Source organism: Salvelinus fontinalis, chromosome 32 (assembly GCF_029448725.1).
Source record: "Salvelinus fontinalis isolate EN_2023a chromosome 32, ASM2944872v1, whole genome shotgun sequence".
Lineage (NCBI taxonomy): Eukaryota > Metazoa > Chordata > Actinopteri > Salmoniformes > Salmonidae > Salvelinus > Salvelinus fontinalis.
The window spans coordinates 43,468,679-43,485,660 of NC_074696.1; the positions used below are offsets into that span (position 1 = coordinate 43,468,679).

A 16,982-nucleotide genomic window follows, 5' to 3' on the forward strand; every position below is an offset into this window, starting at 1 on the left:
CCAGTGATACAAAATGTAAAATTAATCCATTTTAAATTCAGGCTGTAACAACAAAATGTGGAAAAAGTCGAGGGGTGCGAAAACTTTCTGAAGGCACTGTAGCTATTCATTACAGTAGCTATCTAAACTAGTTAGTGCTCTGTTAACTTTATTAGCAGTATGTTTTGAGAGGTGGAAAATGCCAGCGCCATAGCACCGGTGTCCAGTGGTACCATCGGGGGCTGCCAACTCCTCTCCCTCTCGACCTTGTTCGTGCTTTGTGCTGTCCCTCTAATAATAGCTTGAATAAAAGGCTAGTTCGAGCAGTTTTCTAGGCAGAGACCAATTTCTCTGGGGCACTCGGTAACAACGGTACAGCGAAGCCTAATCATTACAACAATTATCTGGGCGATTTTTTTTTTGTTGGTGCACAGGTGCTCCCAAAATAACATTTCAGGTCGCACAGCACAATATTTAGGAGCATATGCAACCAAAATGGTTACACATGCTGACCACACCGCTCGCGTCGCAAAATAAATGTACACGTTATTCAGACATTGCACCCGCACTGCTTGCGAGCGTCTGCGTGGCCAGGCGCTAAAATAGAAATAGGTTCTATTTGTGACACTCAACGCGCTGCAAGTCCGGCCTCTCCCATCTTCTCATTGGTTTTTAAGAGCATATACCCACGTGGGTGATTGAAAGATGAACCGACATCCACACTCCAGTCGGTTGTAGTAACGCCCCGTAAAGTTGGTTGCCAACCGCCAAAGAAGTAAAAAAGAAGCCTGAGGAAGGAGGAGAGATGACGAGAAAGGAATTCGAGTTGACCGTTTTATCTGTGTCGGAGTAGAGGACGTTTCAGGGAAAATAACAACCCAATGTTTATATCCCAGGACAAATTAGCTAGCAACAGCAAGCTAGCTAGCTAAATTGCCATAAATGTTTAATGCTTTTCAACCTGTCCCCAAATGAATATAATTGGTTCAGAGTTTGTTTTGATATTTCAACCTGGGTGTCCTGATCGTGTCTGGTGTCGGGGTACCAAAATCAACATGCGCACGCCCGGTTTGGTCAGCATATATTTGACTACAAGTGAGGAACTTCTCTATAAAAACGGTTCTATACCTGGTAGACTTGGTCAGTTGTGCTGTTCTTGCGCACCCTGACAGAGATGATGGTCTTGTCTGGCAGGGCTATCCGCAGCTCCACGTCTGAAACGCCATTGTAATTCTGACAGAGAAAGGAAAGGGGAGTATCAGTGTGTGTGTGTTTTAAGATGCTCTCCTGGGGCTACGGAAACTGTCTGCACAAACGTACCTCATCTGATTCAGAAAGGAATTCCTGCATGATGTCACTCTCACCAATCACCCGTACTGAACAAACTACAGAAGGAGGAAATAAGAGAAAGAGAGAGAGCAAAAGGTCATCTTACCACATTGCATTCACGTGCACACTTGAAGTTGGACTCAATGTGCACTGCAGTTATATTACCGCTACATACACATTCCAGGGCATTCCACAAATATTGCAATGATTTGCCATCTGTCTGCAGGAGATAGAGAGCTATCTTGGAGTTCGACACACTGCATTACAGCATACGTGGTTTCTCACTTCTCCAAAAACTCAGATTTCTGTGCTACTTGTTCCTCCAATTAACTCACACAGGCATTCCAAAAATAAAGCACGTGCTGTTTTTCATCTCTCCTCAACTGATCTCCAGCACTGACATATGGTAATGTGTAATACCACAGAATGAAATAGAACGTAATAGTAAATATATACACATGCCTCTGTGTAATATGATACCTGTGGTGTTGGAGCTATAGGCACTATCTGCATGTCAGCATTACACATCATTGAAGGGAATTAAGTGGCCATCCTTAAGTTTTTTTCCTTAACTCTCCTCAATTCTCTACAGGTACACTCTCCCTCTTTCTCTACCTTTGCTTCCTTCTCTCTCTCTCTCTCTCTCTCTCTCTCTCACCTCTCTCCAGGTACTCCTCCAGGCCCCTGCGGCGTGTGTCCAGCTGCTGCTCAGACAGGGAGAAGGGCCACTTCCCTGGGATCTTAGGGAAGGTGTAACTGGCAAACTCCCTCTTCAGGTTTTGGTTCAGGATAGCAAACTCCCGGTAGCGCTTGGAGCACAGCTGCCTGCCCGACATGTACACGTTGTACACCTGTAGGGAACAGACCGAGGTGAGCGGTAAGGTGGAATATGACAGAACACAGGGGAAATGATGCACAGTATTCACTTGTAAAAGATGAGACATGTACACAGGGCTCTAAAGTGCGACCATTTTGGTTGCATATGCTTCTAAATATTTTGTTGTGTGACCGGGACTTAATTTGGGAACACCAGTGTGCCTAGAAAAACATTTGTAGTAATGATAAGGCTTCGCTGTACAGTTAAAAAAAATGTTTAGGTGGTAGATCAGCTTTAATATTGCAGACAGATTGTAGCTTCCATCAATGTAAATGTCTGCATCATTTCCAATCCCATAACACACACCAGTCAAAAGTTGTACACCACCAACTACCTACCTCAACCCCATATTTGTTTTTCCTGCTCTTTTGTACACCAGTATATATCTACTTGCACATCATCATCTGCACATATATCACTCCAGTGTAAATTGCTAAATTGTCATTACTTCGCCACTATTGTCCTATTTATTGCCTTACTTCATTTGCACACACAGTATACAGATGTTTCTATTGTGTTATTGACTGTACGTTTGTTAATCCCATGTGTAACTCTGTGTTGTTGTTTTTGTCGCACTGCTTTGCCTTATCTTGGCCAGGTCGCAGTTGTAAATGATAACTTGTTCTCAACTGGCCTACCTGGTTAAAAAGGTGAAATAAAAAAATAATTTAAATAAATAAATAAACAAATAAAGAAGCTGATTAAACAGCATGATCTTTTCACAGGTGAACCTTGTGCTGGGGACAAAAAGCCACTCTAAAATGTGCAGTTTTGTCACAACACAATGATGTAAAAAGGGCATCAGCTGTCAGAGCAGCTTACCGATCACTGTACCTGTACACAGCCAATCTGTAAATAGCACACCCAACTGCCTCATCCCCATATTGTTATTTATCTTTTTGCACCACAGTATCTCTACTTGCACATCATCAGCTGCACATCTATCACTCCAGTGTTAATGCTAAATTGTAATTATTTTGCCTCTATGGCCTATTTATTACCTTACCTCCCTAATCTTCTACATTTGCACATACTGTACATATATTTTTCTATTGTCTTATTGACTGTACGTTTGTTTATGTTTAACTCTGTTGTTGTTTGTGTCACACTGCTTCGCTTTATGTTGGCCAGGTCGCAGTTGTAAACAAGAACTTGTTCTCAACTGGCTTACCTTGTTAAATTTTAAAAAATACGTTTGGAGACACCTACTCATTCCCGTGTTTTTCTTTATTTTGACTATTTTCTACATTGTAGAATAATAGTGAAGACATCAAACTATGAAATAACATGCAGTAACGAAAATATGTGAAACAAAATCAAAATATATTTCATTTTTGGGATTCATCAAAGTAGCCGCCACCCTTTGCCTTGATAACAGCTTTGCACACTCCTGGCATTCTCTCAACCAGCAAATTTTTATGGTGAAAATTAGCTTCCCCAAACTTGAAACTCACGTGATGCCTTTGTAAAGTGGATGAATGTGCTTAATTTTAAGAATTGAGCAATAAATATAGCAGCATAAGAAAGCTGGGATCCTCTTAAATAGTGGCCAGTCAAAGCTCTGTTTTCACATGCAATTACACAAATGGTGTACTTAAGAAAAATTACTTTAAAGTGCTAATTAGTTTTTTGGGGGGTATCTGTACTTCACATTCAACAACTTTTACTTTACTACTTTTTACTCCATACATTTTCCCCTGACAGCTCGCTACATTTTGAAAGCTTAGCACACTTATCAAGAGAACCTACCTGGTCATCCTTACTGCCTCTGATCTGGTGGACTCACTAAACATACATGCTTTGTTTGTAAATGGTGTTGGGAGTGTGCCTCTGGCTATCTGCAAAAAAAATCTACAAATAAATAAAAAGCCAACCGTGCCATCTGGTTTGCTTAATATAAGGAATATGAAATAAGTTCCTTTTGATACTTGTGTATATTTGAGCAATTACATGTACTTTTACTCAACTAGTATTTTACTGGGTGACTTCCACTCGAGTCCTTTTCTACTAAGGTATCTTTACTTTCCACCATTGCGATTGCATAATGACTGGGCTTATAAAGAACATGTTTCACTAGGCTCTCTAATGTGTTCCAGGAGTCCTAGGCCTATAAGCTACGTTTTGAGTTAATTGGCCACTTTAGTTGTGATGCACACCTTATCAAAACATATAAGACTATGGGCTAGGCTACATAAGCGACTGGCAGTTAGAAAGTTTGGTAGGCTACTAATGACCATCAGAGCTCAGTTTTGGAGAAGCCTAGTTACCGTGACTAAACGGTCACGTGGAATTTGACTCGTGACCGCTGGTGTGACGGTAATACTGTCACCGTAACAGCCTTAGTCCACAGGAACCTGCACAGTCATGAAGAGAGCATGGCAGCGCCCCCCCCCCCCCCCCCCCCCCCAAAAAAAATATTTGGCATGGGCCCTCGGATCCTCATAATTTCTACAGCTGCACCATCATTTTGACTGGCTGCATCCCCGCTTGGTATGACAAATGCACCGGCGTCGACTGCAAAGCGCTACAGAGGGCGGTGCGAACAGCCCAGTACATTACTGGGGCTGCGCTCCCTGCCATCCAGGACCTCTATAATCAGGCGGTGTCAGAGGAAGGCCTGAAATTAAAATGCAGCCTGAATTTAAAATGGATTTAATAATGTCAAAGTGGAATTATGTTTAGACATTTTTACAAATTAATAAAAAATGAAATCTGAAATGTCTTGAGTCAATAAGTATTCAACCCCTTTGTTATGGCAAGCCTAAATCAGTCCAGGAGTAAGAATTTGTTTCATTCTTTTTTGGGGACTCATTCCATGTTCAATCATAGTGGTTAACATGATTTTCAATGAATACCTCATCTCTGTACCCCAGACATACAGATAATTGTAAGGTCCCTCAGTCGATGAGTGAATTTCAAAACACAGATTCAACAACAAAGACCAGGGAGGTTTTCCAATGCCTCAAAGGGCACCTATTGGTAGATTGGTAAAAAAAAAAAAGATATCCCTTTGAGCATGGTGAAGTTATCAATACACCAGTTACTACAAAGATACAGGCGTCCTTCCTAACTCAGTTGCCAGAAAGGAAACGGCTCAAGAATTGGTGACTTTAAAACAATGGCTGTGATAGGAGAAAACGGAGGATGGATCAACAACATTGTAGTCACTTCACAATACTAACCTAAATGACGGATTAAAAAATGACAGCCTGTACAATAAAAATTATATGCATCCTGTTTGCAATAAGGCACTGAAGTAAAACTGCAAAGAAATGAACTTTATGTCCTGAATACAAAGCGTTATGTTTGGGGCAAAAACGAACATCGCTGAGTACCACTCTTTATATTTCTAAGCATGGTGGTGGCTGCATCATGTTATGGGTATGCTTGTCATTGGCAATGACTAGGGATTTTGGGGGGAGGGATAAAAAGAAACAATAGAACTAAGCACAGGCAAAATACTAGAGGAAAACCTGATTCAGTCTGTCTTCCAACAGACACTGGGAGACAAAATTCATCTTTCAGTAGGTCAATAACCTAAAACACAAGGCCAAATATACACTGGAGTTGCTTACCAAGACAACATTGCATTTTCCTGAGTGGCCTAGTTAGTTTAGACTTAAATTGGATTGAAAATATATGGCAAGACTTGAAAATGGCAGTCTACCAATGATTAACAGCCAACTTGACAGAGCTTGAATAATTGTTTTAAGAATATTGTGCAAATATTGTACAATCTCTTAGACTTCACTCTGTATTTGTTGCCAAACGTGATTCTAACATGTATTGACTCAGGGGTGTGAATGAGATATTTCTATATTTAATTTTCAATAAATTAGCAAACATTTCTAAAAACATGTTTTAGCTTTGGCATTATAGGGTATTGTGTGTAGATGGGTGAGAAAATACATCTATTTAAAAAATGTTTAATTCATGCTGTAACACAACAAAATGTGGAATAAGTTAAGGGGTATGAATTGACACTCCCACACACATTCAGCACACACACACCATTTGCTGCTGCTAATCTGTTCTTTATTTTACACTTATCTATTCTGATGCCTAGTAACTTTACCCTGCCTTCATGTACACATCTACCTCAAATACCTTATACCACGGCACATTGATCTAGTGCTGGTACTCCCTGTAAACTAAACAAAGAACACCTGCTCTTTCCATGACATAGACTGACCAGGTGAATCCAGATGAAAGCTAATGATCATTTGTTAAATCCACTTTATAATCAGTGTAGATAAAGGGGGGGAAAGGTTCAAATATGGATTTTTAAGCCTTGAGACAACAGATACATGGATTGTGTATGTTTGCCATTCAGACGGTGAAGGGGAAAGACCAAAAATGTCAGTGTCTTTGAACGGGGTATGGTAGGTGACCGGCGCACTGGTTTGTGTCAAGAACTGCAGCGCTGCTGGGTGTCACGCTTAACAGTTTCCTATGCGTGTCAAGAATGATCCACTACCCAAAGGACATCCAGCCAACTTGACAACTGTGGGAAGCATTGGAGTCAACATTCCTGTGGAATGCTTTTGACACCTTGTAGAGTCCATTCCCTGACAAATTGAGGAGGTTCTGGGGGCAAAAGGGGGGGGTGCAACTTAATATTAGGAAGGTGTTCCTAATGTTTGGTATACTCAGTGTAGGTCGCATTGTATACGTGATTACTGACAAAGGCCTACACATTTTGGCATGGCCGAACTCTGCACTGCAAAAGACACATTGGGCTTTTAGAAAAGTTTAGTCATTCTCTAGTAAACAAGGCCAGCCAGAAACCTCACCATAAACTATGTATTTTTTACTCACCACAAACCTCTCGGCGTGCTGCTCCACGTGCTTGAATGTGGGGATGGAGATGGGCACGGCCTGCTTGTCGCTGTAGTCATAGCTGAGCTGGGCGGCGCTCTCATCCCCGGCCTCAAGACCGTCTGCCTCCTGGGGCGGCACAGACAGCACAGAAAGCACCAGCTCCCTCTCCCCGGCCCGGATCAGATCCACCACCTGCTTGTGGGTGGCCCCCTCCACGCTCACACCATTACTGTGGGACGCAGAGTGAGAGATGGTGGGACGGGATCAGTCGGTGCTCATGGTATGCCCGTTAATGGTGGTAGTGTTTGGTTAGACCTATCCTCCAACACCGTCTCCGAAATTATACACGTTTGCCTTATTCTGTCTAGCTCTGTAACCTGCCAAACTTTTACCAGTGATATACATCTCTTTCCAATGTTGGCTGAGCAGTGAGTCTCTCGCTATCGATTCCCTATCGCTACAAAAAACATTATATATATAAAATAGTAAAAATAAAGAAAAAACATTATATAATATATATAGTACGTGTCAAAAGTTTGGACACATACTCAGTAAAAAATAAAGAAAAAACCTTTAATATTTTCTACATTGTAAAATAATAGTGAAGACATCAAAACTATGAAATAACATGTGGAATCATGTAGTAACCAAAAAGAAAACAAGTGTTCAATCAAAATATATTTTATATGAGAAACTTCAAAGTAGCCACCCTTTGCCTTGATGCCAGCTTTGCACACTCTTTTGCATTCTCTCAACCAGCTTCACCTGGAATGCTTTTTGAACAGTCTTGTAGGAGTTCTCACACATGATGAGCACTTGTTGGCTGCTTTACCTTCACTCCACGGTCCAACTGATCCAAAACCATCTCAAGTTGATGTTGAGATGTGTCTGTTACTTGGCCTCCACAATCACCCGACCTCAACCCAATTGGTTTGGGATGAGTTGGACCGCAGAGTGAAGGAAAAGCAGCCAACAAGTGCTCAGCATATGTGGGAACTCCTTCAAGACTGTTGGAGAAGCATTCCAGGTTAAGCTGGTTGAAAGAATGCCAAGAGTGTGCAAAGCTGTCATCAAGGCAAAGGGTGGCTACTTTGAAGAATCTTAAATATAACATATTTGGATTTGTTTAACACAATTTAATAGTTTGTCTTCACTATTATTCTACAATGTATGAAAATAAAATAAAAACCCTTGAATGAGTAGGTGTGTCCAAACTTTTAACAGTACTGTATATAGACACAGTGCATTCGGAAAGTATTCAGACCCCTTCACTTTTTCCACATTTTGTTACGTTACAGCCTTATTCTAAAATTGATCAAATACATGTTTTTCCTCATCAATCTACACACAATGCTAATTATTTTTTGCACATTTATTAAAAATAAAACAGAAATACCTTATTTTACATAAGTATGCTTAAAAATTGAGTCCACCTGTAGTAAATTCAATTGATTGGACATGATTTGGAAAGGCACACACCTGTCTATATAAGATCCCACAGCTGGCAGTGCATGTCAGGGCAAAAACCAAGCCACGAGGTCGAAAGAATTGTCTGTAGAGCTCCGAGACAGGATTGTGTCAAAGCACAGATCTGGGGAAGGGTACCAAAAATATGTCTACAGCATTGAAGGTCCCCAATACCATCCCGACGGTGAAACATGGTGGTGGCAGCATTATGCTGTGGGGATATTTTTCAGTGGCAGGGACTGGGAGACTAGTAAGATCGAGGGAAAGATGAACAGAGTAATGAACAGAGAAATCCATGATGAAAACCTAATCCAGAGCACTCAGGACCTCAGACTGGGGCAAAGGTTCAGCTTCCAAAAGGACAACGACTCTAAGCACACAGCCACGACAACGCAGGAGTGGCTTCGGGACAAGTCTCAATGTCCTTGAGTGGCCCAGCCAGAGCCTGGACTTGAACCCGATCAAACATCTCTGGAGAGACCTGAAAATAGCTGTGCATCGACGCTCCACATCCAACCGGACAGAGTTTGAGAGGATCTGCAGAGAATGCAGAAACTCCAAATACAGGTGTGCTAAGCTTGTAGCGTCATACTCCAGAAGACTCGTGGCTGTAAACACTGCCCAAGGGGCTTCAACAAAGTACTGAGTAAAAAGTGTGAATACTTATGTAAATGTGAAATTTATTTGTAATAAATTAGCAACAATCTCTGCAAACCTGTTTATGCTGTCGTTATGGGGTAGTGTGTAGATTGATGAGTGGATAAAAAAAAAAATCCTATTTCGAAATAAGGCTGTAACGTAACAAAATGTGGAAAAAGTCAAGGGGTCTGAATACTTTCCGAATGCACTGCATGTTTTATTGTCACACACCGGATAGGTGCAGTGAAAATATTTTGTTTTACATGGTCAGCAATAGTAGTACAGCGCCCCTGGAGCAAATTAGGGATAAGTGCCTTGCTCAAGGGCACAAACAGATTTTTCACCACTTCGGCTCGAGTATTCTAACCAGCGACCTTTCGGTTACTGGACTAGCGCGCTAACCGCTAGGCTACCTGCCGCCCTACAAGTTTACCATGTGGTGACATGCCTCCCTCCTTAACGCAAGATGCTGAGGCCAGATGGCAGCAGCATCAGGTGTCTCGGCTAATCTGCCTCTGAGTACCAAGGGGGTTGAGGGAGGGAGGGCAGGGGATCGCTTGCCTGCCACACACTGTTTCCATCATTAATTATTCATTTTAGTAACCTTTGACACCCCTGGCCTATAAGATCCGGACTATTTTCTATGTAAGAGAACATTAAACCTTTAACATCTCCTCGAGATTAAACTTTTACTGCAAGATATGAAACTGTCACAATGATGTTTGTTCTTCAAATTATGTATTTTATTAAGACAATTGAAATATCCCACATTATCTCGAAAAATGTAAGGTTTTGTTTTAGGTTTCCGCTTTTTACAGGTTTTTGCTCTTTAAAAAAATTACACGTCCACAACAACGCTTAAACCTGAGAAATGTTGACTTTTAGGTGTAGTTACCCTTTAATTGAAGTGCACGCCTAGCAAGAGGCTGTTTAGCTGTGTTTTTGTAGTGCACATATGATAGTGTTTGCAAAACAAATATCCACTGGATTGATGAAAATGATCATGACATCATTCTGACAGGTCAGCATAGGCTACTTTGTAGATAACATTTAATTGAGAAGGCTTTTTGGGAAACCTTTCCATCTACCAGAAGTCTTTTCATTAGCATCATCGCTAACAGCTACACAAAGTATTAGACGCGTGTCCGAGCTGATCCATCATCTGCCCTGGGCTCACCAGCACTGCCGCCTGATCTGGCCTCGAGTTTACCGTTGGGGGCCTGCTCTAGGTCCTCCTCTGGTTCCTGCACTGGGGGACTTTCCTGCCTCAGTTGGGGAACCGCCGCTGCTCCTTGCCTACCTCTGATGGGGGGGGGGGGGGGGGGGGGGGGACCTACCTTGGGACCAATAGGCTCTAGACTGACATTCGAGCATAGAATTACTTATTTTGTATGCTGCTCATATTTAGGGGTGGCTGTTACGGATTCCCTGCCGGTGAATTATCAGCACCTCACAACCCTGAGCTGCATACTCCACTTCCCATTCCCCACGACCGGAGCCTGAGAATCTAGGGAGTACCATAAACGTGCCTCTCAAACTCTCTGATGTGTGTGACCTGTGCCTTGATAGGTTGCTAGGGAGGTTACTAGGGGCCAGACAGCTGCCCATCCTCTTGACTCTGCAGGTCACGCAATACTTCAAGCAGTCAGAGAGCAGCAAGCTCATCTCTGTCCTGCACAACAACAGCTGGACTCATTCATATCTGTACTTGTGGGATGGTGTGCGTGTCAAAAGTGAGTTGTGTGACATTTGTATATTGTTCTTCATAGTTACTACTATTGCATGTTGCACCTCTGCGTTTACTGTGTAATACTCTGCAGGTAGCATATGCAATCTATACAGTCCTTTGCATCTGTGCCCTGGTGTATTCATTACCTCTGTTTCTGTCCATTACAGAACCACTACCACCCCCATGTTCATCTTTATCAGTTTGTTTAAATAAAGTTTGCGTATGTGTGAACTCTTGGGCTGCTTTATTCCCATTCTAACCGGGTCAGTGTCGGTGGGTCACAAATCACTAAAATACATAGTGGCGGGTACCTCTCAATTATGCACACCTCGACCCATTATTCCTGCAATGTTGATTCACCATCGTCATCAATTCTTTTCATAATTTATCTGCAGATAATCGCCAAAAAGCCTAAGTCTACCAGTAGCCTGTGCAAATTAGGGAGCCAAATGAAAGGCTCTCCCACCGATGCAATTCAGGAGCTTACACTGAGTGACGAGAGTCACTCACTTCAGCGTCACTGTCTGGCAAGCCCAGACATCCTAGGAAAGGAAACTCAAGAAATCCTTCGGTATACTAGTCCCAATATGATACCATAGACATAACCACGTTGCATGATTCATGAATGGCAAAAGGATATAGGAGATCGAATTTATTCAGTCAGTTCACCTTTTATAAACTAGTCAACACTTGCAGGACTACCTGGCATGATGACTCCTTGCTGTCCCCAGTCCACCTGGCCTTGCTGCTGTTCCAGTTTCAACTGTTCTGCCTGCTGCTATAGAACCCTGACCTGTTCACCGGACGTGCTACCTGTCCCAGACCTTCTGTTTTCAACTCTCTAGAGACAGCAGGAGCGGTAGAGATACTCTTAATGATCAGCTATGAAAAGCTAACTGACATTTACTCCTGAGGTGCTGACATGTTGCACCCGACTACTACTGTGATTATTATTATTTGACCATGCTGGTCATTTATGAACATTTGAACATCTTGGCCATGTTCTGTTATAATCTCCACCCGGCACAGCCAGAAGAGGACTGGCCACCCCTCATAGCCTGGTTCCTCTCTAGGTTTCTTCCTAGGTTTTGGCCTTTCTAGGGAGTTTTTCCTAGCCACCATGCTTCCACACCTGCATTGCTTGCTGTTTGGGGTTTTAGGCTGGGTTTCTGTACAGCACTTTGAGATATCAGCTGATGTAAGAAGGGCTATATAAATACATTTGATTTGCTGTTCAGTTGTCAGTCCACACACAATAAATAGCCTACTATGCTCCACGATGCTGCATAGCTAATTTGTAGATTTTGACTCATCGTTACCAATTACATTGAATGGGACATGCAAATTCACAAGCATCATGCTCTCTCCCCTCCGTGTAAAGAAATTCGACTGCATCTAGAGATCTGTATATAAATTATATGCTCAAGTCTCTGCCCTAACAATGGGAGTCATTGTCCCAAAGGCGGGAAGGCAGGAGACAAGCTTAGGTCCAAAATATGCACATAGCAGAGAGGAAGAGGTGAAGCATTTCTGTGTTTCCCTGTCATTACTCGCTTTGTGACTGAAAGGCGCCTATCCTATCAATAGATCGCTATAAGATGTATAGCGCTCATTCTAGTAGGAGATGGCTCGACAGACTAGCGAATTTAAACTTTTAAATAAAAAGTACCCTATTTAATATGAAGTGGAAAACGTAGCTGGCTGAAAACGAGTCTGTATTGGGAACTTTCCTCAAGCTTATTCAGGGGGACAAAGAATGGGAGACAAAAAAAATTAAAAGGATAGAGGGAGATGTAGGCTAACCCCTCTCCACATCACAGCTTTGATGTAGCCGTGATCCTTCTATCAATCAGAAAAACAGTTCTCTGTAGCATCTGCCAAATGAATCTCATGAATACCATATATAGAAACGTGAAGGTAGGTGAACTGAATTGGAATAAATTCAAAATAAAAAAGGGACAGGACCAAGAGAGTTGGCCAACTTCTGGCTACTTCATGAGAATTTTTCACTCATTGACAAGGATGGATCTAAATGAATAAATATGGCGAAATAAAACATTGCATAACTTTTAGGTTTCCCTCAATCAATAAGTAGGGATTGACAACAGCCTAAAGCCATCTAGTAAAACAGCAAGTGTGGCATGCGTAAACAAACAAACTAACCTTCAAGCCTGATCCGCTGACGTGAGCTAGAGGTGTAGGCACTGGGGGAATAACTTGACTACACACATCAACTTTATTTCCAATTGCTGGGGAAGCAGTAGTGGCTGATTAATGTGTCACAAACACTACTTATCATACGACACAGGCAAAGCGGCTAGTTGATCGATAAAGACATACCGTTAGGAAGGCAAAGGTTTTACGTCCCAATATCACCCTATTCCTTATATAGTGCACTCTTTTTGACCAGGGCCCATAGTGCACGACATAGGGAATAGGGTGCCATTTGGAAGTAGAAATACCCTTTTGATGCCTCAGCAAGTTGTCTACCATGTTCCTCATTCTTTCTCACGTTTGTCATTGACCGAGAAAAGCTTGGTATCGTTTCCATTTTCTTGTTCCTCAAGCGTAAGGCAAACTAATACTCAAAAGAAGAATCTGTGCCCTGAACAGACTGTACTGCTTCTGCAGTTACATAAACTGAGTTATGTAGTGTAGGAAGACCATTTCCTTTGCAACTTTTTTTAGGAAGGTATGAAAAGTTAATTCCCTCCTCTGAAGTTATGATTAAAATAATATTTTCCTAATTTGAGGTGCTGGTCTTGCCCCAAAATGTTCTCAAAACGAGGGTCCAGCTTTTCCTGTATCAACTCCACCCAGGAACACTGACTTACACACAAATACACTCAGAAATAGGGCAAACAAACACAAAGCATGATTGATTGGCTACATAACCAGGTTAATCCCCCCCCCCCCACTATGGTACACTGTCAGACTGAGTAAAACCCCCATTTCACACACAGTAGAGTTGGTGAACTGTCTGTCTACAGTTGGTTGAGTGACAATAACTGACCTACTCACTGTCATCCTGTCAGTCATGAGGACGCTAGACTGGGAGAGATCCCTAATCTTTTTAATCTCCCGTTTCAAAAAATGATTTAAATGACCAAGAAACCAATGACAACTCTGACATTCTACACTCATGAGCACAGTGATAAAATCACTCACTGACTGCCGAAACGTACTCTACCAAATTAGCTAGCAAAGATCATATTGTTTGTTGTGGTGGTGCGATGATTTGAATACATACTACTCACAAATTTATGCAATGATTGTCGGTCTGGATTTGTTTATTAAAATGCTTGCTAGCTAATTAGCATGGGTGCTAGCTAGCTAATGTGTACTAGCTAGCTACAGATAACGTTTCAGCCAATTACTGCAGTGAGGTTAACTAGTTAGCAACTTGCTAGCTAACGTTAGCCACTTTGCTAAATAGCTAGTTATTGCAACGTTCAAAACACCTTGGAACTCTCCGACTTCCATGTGTTCAAACCAACTGGGAAATTGGAAGAAATTCAATTTGAAAGGTCATACAACTCGAAATTACACTCGGGAACTAGGGCCTCTTTCTAGAACTCCGAATTCCCGATCTGAAGACCACTGACGTCATGATTTGAACTCGTTTTTTCCGAGTTCTCAGTTGTTTTGAACACGCGCATGATGCGGATTCCCGAGTGGGGTGACCGTTCAAATGGATTTTTCCCAGTCGGAGCTCATTTTTCCCTAGTTTCCCAGTCGGAGATTTGAGTTCACAGTTGTTTTGAACGCGGCATCAGTCCTCCCCAGAGGTAGCTAACTAGCTAGCTAACGGCCGCTATTATGGGTAAAGAAAGCTGACTTACACCTCCAGAATCCTGTCACCCTTTGATATGCCAGCTCGGTCCGCTGCCCCTCCAGGCAAAACAGCACTGACATGCTGAAGAGGTGCGTACAATTCCCCATTGATGCTTCGCAGTTGTCCTCCTTCGCTAACTTGTCCACGAACGTTGAATCCATATCCTGATTCCGACTTTACAATTCTAACCATTCGTGGACCTGACGTCACTTGGGTAGCATTTTGGACTCCGGTACCGACTACCGAACCTGCAGCGGGTCCATTACGGGAAGCCGAAGGGAGAGCCGACTTAATTTCATCGCCTTCAACATCCGCCATCTTCTACTCAATGCCTCCGGTCGGTGTTTAGCGGTTTCAAAACAACAAGTAGAAATACGCTCAGACTAGCTCCTCGAGACCGACTCATAGGGAGTTCTATTAACCTGAACTATGGTGCACCGGTCTATGCCCGTGACGTGAACGGGCAAAAGCGGTAAAGAAGGAGCGCCCTTATCAAATCCAACTGTAATGCGCTGCTCAGTCATGTTGTCAACAAGATATCATGGTGCATCTTCCAAAAACATACAACATTTATTTTCCACCAAATATATGTTAGCATTTTCCAAGTAGTTTTGATTGGTAAGGCAGATCAAGCGTTTTTATCTAAAGCAATGACTTTTGCATTGGCAAATCACAGAATCCTACTCATTACCAACAATGACGAAACAGCCTACTGGGAGGAGGTGAGGGCCCTCGCAGAGTGGTGCCAGGAAATTAACCTCTCCCTCAACGTCAACAAAACAAAGGAGCTGATCGTGGACTTCAGGAGACAGAGGGAGCAAGCCCCCATCCACACCAATGAGCCTGCAGTGGAGAAGGTGAAAAGTTTAAAGTTCCTCTGCGTACACATCACTAACAATCCCAAATGGTTCACCTACACAGACAGTGTGATGTGAAGGTACAAGAGCATCTCTTCAAACTCAGGAGGCTGAAGAAATTCGGCTTGGCCCCTAAGACCCTCACAAACTTTTACAGATGCAAAATTGAGAGCATCCTGTCGGGCTGTATCACCGCCTGGTACGGCAACTGCACCACTCGCAACCGCAGGGCTCTCCAGAGTGTGGTGCGGTCTGCCCAACTTATCACCGGGGGCACACTGCCTGCCTTCCAGGACACCTACAGCGCCCGATGACACAGGAAAGCCAAAAAGATCATCAAGGACCACCCGACTGTTAAATAGCCATCACTAGCCGGCCTCCACCCAGTACACGACCCTGAACTTAGTCATTGCCACTAGCCGGCTACCACCCGGTTACTGAACCCTGCACCATAGAGGCTGCTGCCCTATGCACAGTTGAAGTCGGAAGTTTACATACACTTAGGTTGGAGTCATTAAAACTCGTTTTTCAACCTTTCCACACATTTCTTGTTAACAAACTATAGTTTTGGCAAGTCAGTTAGGAGATCTACTTTGTGCATGACACAAGTCATTTTTCCAACAATTGTTTACAGACAGATTATTTCACTTATAATTCACTGTATCACAATTCCGGTGGGTCAGAAGTTTACATACACTAAGTTGACTGCCTTTAAACAGCTTGGAAAATCCCCGAAAAGGATGTCATGGCTTTAGAAGCTTCTGATAGGCTAATTGACATCATTTGAGTCAATTGGAGGTGTACCTGTGGATGTATTTCAAGGCCTACCTTCAAACTCAGCGCCTCTTTGCTTGACATCATGGGGAAATCAGCCAAGACCTCAGAAAAAAAGGTGTAGACCTCCACAAGTCTGGTTCATCCTTGGAGGCAATTTCCAAACGCCTGAAGGTACCACATTCATCTGTACAAACAATAGTACGCAAGTATAAACACCATGGGACCACGCAGCCGTCATACCACTCAGGAAGGAGACGTGTTCTGTCTCCTAGAGATGAACGTACTTTGGTTTGCGAAAAGTGCAAATCAATCCCAGAACAACAGCAAAGGACCTTTTGAAGTAGCTAGAGGAAACAGGTACAAAATTATCTATATCCACAGTAAAACGAGTCCTATATCAACATAACCTGAAAGGCCGCTCAGCAAGGAAGAAGCCTCTGCTCCAAAACCGCCATAAAAAAAGCCAGACCACGGTTTGCAACTGCACATGGGGACAAAGATTGTACTTTTTGGAGAAACGTCCTCTGGTCTGATGAAACAAAAATAGAACTGTTTGGCCATAATGACCATCGTTATGTTTGGAGGAAAAAGGGGGTTGCTTGCAAGCCAAAGAACACCATCCCAACCGTGAAGCACAGGGGTAGCAGCATCATGTTGTGGGGGTGCTTTGCT

General features: G+C 42.7%; 1 protein-coding gene across 1 annotated transcript in view; it reads right to left on the minus strand.

Moving 5' to 3' along the window:
- Positions 1-15,146, minus strand: part of snx27a (sorting nexin 27a) — a 37,500-nt gene extending 22,354 nt beyond the window's left edge. Inside the window, exons 1-5 of the mRNA XM_055894791.1 lie at positions 14,684-15,146; positions 7,004-7,235; positions 1,967-2,159; positions 1,300-1,364; positions 1,108-1,212 (exon numbers count right to left, since the gene is read on the minus strand). Of these exons, the coding sequence (XP_055750766.1) occupies positions 1,108-1,212; positions 1,300-1,364; positions 1,967-2,159; positions 7,004-7,235; positions 14,684-14,994 (906 nt within the window). The 5' untranslated portion in view covers positions 14,995-15,146. The remainder of the gene's footprint in view (positions 1-1,107; positions 1,213-1,299; positions 1,365-1,966; positions 2,160-7,003; positions 7,236-14,683) is intronic.
- Positions 15,147-16,982: the final 1,836 nt, after the last annotated feature.